This window comes from Etheostoma cragini, chromosome 16 (genome assembly GCF_013103735.1).
Source record: "Etheostoma cragini isolate CJK2018 chromosome 16, CSU_Ecrag_1.0, whole genome shotgun sequence".
NCBI lineage: Eukaryota > Metazoa > Chordata > Actinopteri > Perciformes > Percidae > Etheostoma > Etheostoma cragini.
Window position 1 is genome coordinate 9,272,639 of NC_048422.1, and position 6,256 is coordinate 9,278,894.

The window sequence follows — 6,256 nt, forward strand, 5'->3', positions numbered from 1 at the left end:
CCAAAGTATACCAAATATTATCTATATAATAAACATTTTCCAACTTTGTTTTACATGTTTGAAATTCTGAATATGGTGTTTGATGTTAAAAAACACTATTGGAGCTGCCTGATAGGGATGCCATGAAGTAAACTTAATGTTAATTCAGGATAATACTGACTCTGTTAATGTAAGCAGGTAATATTAAATCTGTTAAAGGAATATACCACAGTTTGTTGAATTAGGGTTATTCACCATCTTCTATATTTTTAAATAGGTGGGCAAATGCATTTTTGTCTCAGTGCATGCATGGTCTTAGGCCGGCCGCGCCACTACTAGCTTAGCTTAGCATAGTGATTGAATCCTATGTTGCCAGCTGTCATGTCGTGAGTTAACAGACCCAACAACAACGAAATCAAAACCTAATTACTTCTTAAGTAAGCTAGCAGCGGTGCTGCTGGACTAAGACAATGACACTATGACAAAAACACGTTTGCCCACCTATATAAATACAATAAACAATGGCATATTTCTTTAAATCATTTGTTTTATCTCTACAATTAAGCATTACACTGTTAAACCCATTAATGTTGAAATCTGTCAAACTTAACTACTTAAAGAATTATTTTCCATGTAAAAAAATTCTGAAGAAACAAAGGTATTCATTTGAATAACAAATAACTGTGTTGGAGAAGAATAGGTTTTGTTGTTGAAAGGTGTGTTTAATTTCAACAGAAAGGACAGCGGTGAAAAAAAGAACAATGTTCTCTCATTATCTCCCTTAAACATGGAGGAGTTTCATGGTACATTTAGTTTGAAGTCTATTTCGAAATTACAGTAAAAAGCCCAGTACCAGCTTTGTGTACAAGAAAAATGTATTGAAAATATATACATTACATATACTGTGTATTGTGCAAGTAAGAATATCTTCAAGACCTGTGTTCGCAAAGGCACTTTAACATGTTGCACCACTTCAGAGAAGCTGCATATCATGAAGTTTGAATGTTATTTTTTCCAGTACCTCCAAAACAAAAGCCATACATTATCATGGATATACTATATCCAAAAGGTATATGGGGTTTAAATGAAGCTGTCTTTGTCCCCTCTCTTCTAACTATCACACAGGTCATTTCCCTTTTCTCCATTATTCTCTTTTCCTCCCCCTTTTTCCAGGTTCTGTCTGGTTTTATAGTGTTCCTCTGGTAGATTCCGTAGCTTCTCAGCGGCCTACAAATACAAGGACACAGCAGTGAAGCTTTTTAAAGACAAATGTATGACTAGTGAGCAATTCCACTGCAGTCATGGGTTAGCATTATAATTAGTATGTTGGGAAAGAATCCTCTTTTGATGATGGGCCTTTAATGGCCTAGGGTAAAAACAAAGCCCCTGACATCACATCTCAAAAAGTAATGCTGTAAATTGGTGGAATTAGCAAATGAGAAACCTTGTATAAAGCTGGGCACATGTGTACATTTGTTAGATTATTCACCTGTTCAGGGGTGAGGTCCCTTTGTTCCTGGGCAAGCATCTCATACCCCACCATAAACTTCTTAACTGTAGCTGAACGCAGCAGAGGAGGGTAGTAGTGGGCATGCAGCTGCCAATGAAAGTTGTCTTTTTTCAAATGGGGGCCAGTCGGGGCTCCTGAATAAAGAGAGGGAGAAGTTAGACTGGAGATACAGAGCCAGCTTTACTCAGTCAATCAGAGGCTGTGTTCACATCGATATCCACTCTGCAGAGATGATCCAGATGGATTGAGGGTTTTACAGTCTTAAAGATTAAACCATATTTGTGACTGTAGTACAATTGCACAACAAGACAACAGGCATATTTCCGATTAAACACGATTTTTATATAAGTGTGCAAAGTATATTTAAGTGTGGGTTTTAAAATTGGTAGTGTTTTTCCTAATGCAATGTTAAAAGAGAAGTCTCACTGGTGAAATGGACCAAACCACAAGTTAAATTGACTGAAAAACAAACTTTGAGAAAGAAAAGATGATTTTGGTGAATGGTAATGCTATAATCTAATAGTATAAGATCGGTAAAACACTGTGGAGTGCTGGTATCAAAAATAAAGGACTTGGTAGAGAACTCGCTAATGCCTGGTTCAGGAAATTTTGTTGTATATTATCTGCTACTGTACATAGGGTTCAACACTAACACTTGCAGAGTGCCAAATAGTAGTAACATTTGCAAATATGAACACAATGTACTGTACACATTTACTTCATGTTTCTGCAAAAGTGGAGTACATGTATGTACACACACACACACACGCACACACACCCACACACACACACACACACACACACACACACACACACACACACACACACACACAGACGACAGCACAATCAAACACTTGGCTAATTAAGGGTATGCATAGCCAGGACATAACAAGCTAATTTATCTATCTGCTGTCCACACCACATGAACAAGGCCCACTGCTCATTAGCGCCTTTACGCTGCAGACCAGACAGCCCCCTATCAGGGAGCTCACAATGTAAATTAAAGAAGCAGCCAGAGTTGAATATGTGGGCAATAGAGCAATAATCTTACAAGTGTAATAAAAAAAAAAGATCTATCTTTTTTAGAGATTGTTTGTTTTGTATCACGGCCACTGAAACATATCCAGTCTGATTAGCTGGCACGGGTCTACCAATATATAGTGTATAACTAGACAGTATAACCAGACACACACATTCTAAATAAATACAGTGTTAAACTGTAGGTAATCAACAATAAATGTAGGCTTCAGTGGTTTGGCTAGCTTTCAGTGTGTGTTGTGTAGGTTGTGCAAACAATACAAATGTAGAATAAACGGCCAAATGAGAAATGTACAAATTCAATTTTAAACCTATTTGATATGTTGTGGAGGTGTGGGGAGGAGGTGGCGGCTCAGGTGAGCAGGCAGGGTGGGCCTGATTGTAACACCTGTAGCAAGTTGTCTAATCATGGTCTCCCTTTTAAAAGCAGTAGCGAGACAGAGACAACGGGAGGTAGACATAAAGGAAACTAATGGATGGTGAAAGAAAAAGACACAGAACATAGAAAAGGCTGAAAGGACCAGATAACAAATGACTAGAGACATGTGCTCTATTAGTAGACAATTACCTACTCTCAAACCGTTTTTGGGTGTTTGTTTTGCTGCAATTGTGTGAGCATATAAAAGTTAACTTAGAAAATATTTTTGGATAGGAGACCAGCAATTATACTATTTACTGGGGTGCCTCTGTGTCACTGTCTCGTCTGTGTCCTTGTCCTCAATCCAGCCAGTTAAAATGTGTTGTGTGTTTTCCTCCTGAAGGAATAAGCAGGTAGCTTGATCTAATCCTTGATTTCCCAGGTGACTCAAACTTCATCTAACTACTTCTATCTACACACTAATGAGCCTAGCCCAAAAAAGAAAGCTGACTGCTTTGAAATGAGCTAAACAATAAAACACAAACACAGATGGGGAGATAAGGCAATTCATTATGTGTGCCAGGTTTGTGTGTGCACTTATGTGGGAGAGTGTGTGTTACCAAATAAGGAGGTCAGTGTGTGCAGCATGTCTATGAGTGCATGTGTGACAAACAAACTGTTAATGCACTACAGCACAAAAGTTAAAATCTCAGAATTGCAGATTCCCTTAATCCACCTTGATTAAGTTAAAATAACACCATTGTTTTGGGAGTTAAAAAAGGGTTCTGCCAATTAAAAGGATCAAGGATGTATTATAAGAACTTATACAGGGTTAAAGGCCCTATTCATTACTATGAAAGTTGCTAAGTGGCGCATGAGTTATGAATATTGGTGGCATGAAGCCGATGTGAAACCAAAAAATAAGTATATAATTACCAGGATTGTTGGCAGGGCTTACACACTGTGCGGCCTATAGAGCAGGCGCACTAAAGACTTCTGCTGGCTCGAGCCAGCTACATCCGGTTTAGCGCTCTCCTAACTTGAAAGGTGATCAAATAATTTAATCATTTGGCTCTTCTAGACTTTTTTCAAATGTTATGGGACCGAATGGATCAAATACTGATAGTGAAACGAGTCATTTCTTAGAGGCTATGACTAAAATGTCAGTCTACTGTTACAAATGACTCTTTCCCCCATGTAAGTGGGATATAGTCTTTTTGGGCCTAAAGGCATAACATGAATGACTCGGTAGTTGTAATTCCATTGTAGAGCTTCTATTCTGAATTTGTTTCAAAGCCCGGCCGGCAGACTTCCTGGGGGCCTGATTAGGATGGGTAACATGTTACGTTTCCCATTGTCAGAGGATCATGAAACTGCTTTTGCCATCTTAAATTCCCCTCAAGGACACATCTGCCATATCTCACTTAGTTAACTTTATTGTCCACTCTGTGGGACTGTGTGGCTTTACCACATTGCATTAAAAATAATTGACAATTCAATAAGGACAAACAGCAGGGACACAGTATCAACAAACAACATGCTTTACATTTTACCGTAGCCTGTCAAACATCTATGCCATTGATCCATTTAATGATAATTTATCAATTTCTTTAAACATTTTTTAGTTGACATTATCCTAAATTGTTATTCATTTCAAAATGGTATAAGAAAATAAGGTGAACCAACTACCTGTGTATAACATTTACTACATTGCTGGGTCATAGGGTTTATTCTCTAAAAATCTATTTAAAACACGCAAGCACACACACACACACACACACACACACACACACACACACACACACACACACAATTAAAGCGAAAACTTAACACAAGATCAGTAGGGGGCTACACCACAGGCAACTTTAGACTGAGATTTGACTTCAAATGGTGTAAGTCTGATAAAATAAAAAGAAGAAAGTGAGTCAAAGGCTGTGTCCTCAAATGCCCTCTGTCCTTTACTCCACACTACAGTTTGAGTGTACCATCTCTCTTTTGAAAATCTTTCATGTAGGCTTCCTCGCAAGAGAAAAAACAAGTTGATCTATGTTCACAAAGCTCTAGCGGTTCATTCTCTGAAATAATATATGAAAGTTTATAATCAATACAAATAGTCTTTCTTCAACAATCTTAGTTTTTTGTCTCTTTCTGACTTTTCAGCTGTAGACTAAGTGAAACTAGCCAGACTGTGGACACCTCATTGCCCTAAGTCTGTAAATGAAACATGAAAGAGATCACAAAAAGCCCATCATTTGGAAATGGAGGAGTAAAAAGAAGAAAGACAAAACAACACTTCTTAAAGTGATCAGCGCATGGTGAGAGAGATATACAGCCTGATAAATCAATTCTATCAAAACTATGTTTTGGAGTATGTTGCCCCAGATCATTTGTCTATGGTGCAGACGGACACCGTTAATCTTAAAGATATTATTTCTTTGATTTATGAAAGTTCTTTTGATTCAATATAGGCAATCTCTGATGATATTGCATGCTAGGCCTGAACTAAACTAAGAGTCTACAGCTGCACTTTGAGCTAACTTTAGCGTGCAATTATGCACCAAATGACAATGCTAACATGATGTTTAAAGAGTATAATGTTTACTGTGTGCACCATCTTAGTTTTTAGCTAATTAGTACTTGAGTATAAAGATAGGCCTTATGTTTGACAGATAAAAGTTGTCATGGTAGTGCATCTAAATCCAACCTGCAGCGTTTATGTTCCCAACCTGCACATCGTTTTGAATGAGAATGCACTCAGTGAGACACAACTGTTGCTGGGATTGAACCTGCAACCTTTAGTTTCTACAAGGACAACTCTGAACACTCAGCCATGATGACACTGCTCTTCTTTTTGTCACATATCACTCACTGCATCACTGCACTCTGCTAACCTTTTGTTACAGTTTAAACCCGACGCAAAACTCACAATAGGTGTTTCCATCACTGTCTCAGTACAGGTAAATATCAGGCAGGGCCTGCGCTGTCTTTTAGATCCACAAGAGGAAAAGCTGTCTTGATGGCAAACACCTTTCCATATTTAGCTAATTAAGAGTCTCTGTGTGTCTGTGAAGGCTGCTTCTTCACATCAGGCCAATTAAACACTTGCCTGGCCATGCATGGTTCAAATAAGATGAATACCTGCGTCTTGACTGTTGTGAGGTATTTAAAAATATTTCATTTTCATTTTCGATGTTATCATCTGAGATCTATGTAAATGTGTTTTTCCATCTGCATTTCCTGTCACGATAAAAAGGTGTTTTGGCCCTCATTGCAAAGGTGACATCGCCCAGCATTCTTTGTACAGTGGGTACGGAAAGTATTCAGACCCCTTTAAATTTTTCACTCTTTGTTTCATTGCAGCCTTTTTCCAA

General features: G+C 38.1%; 1 protein-coding gene across 1 annotated transcript in view; it reads right to left on the reverse strand.

Annotated features, from left to right (window-relative positions):
* Positions 1-994: 994 nt before the first annotated feature.
* Positions 995-6,256, reverse strand: part of galt (galactose-1-phosphate uridylyltransferase) — a 28,471-nt gene continuing 23,209 nt past the window's right edge. Inside the window, exons 10-11 of the mRNA XM_034896647.1 lie at positions 1,469-1,623; positions 995-1,206 (exon numbers count right to left, since the gene is read on the reverse strand). Coding sequence (XP_034752538.1) covers positions 1,090-1,206; positions 1,469-1,623 — 272 coding nt within the window. The 3' untranslated portion in view covers positions 995-1,089. The remainder of the gene's footprint in view (positions 1,207-1,468; positions 1,624-6,256) is intronic.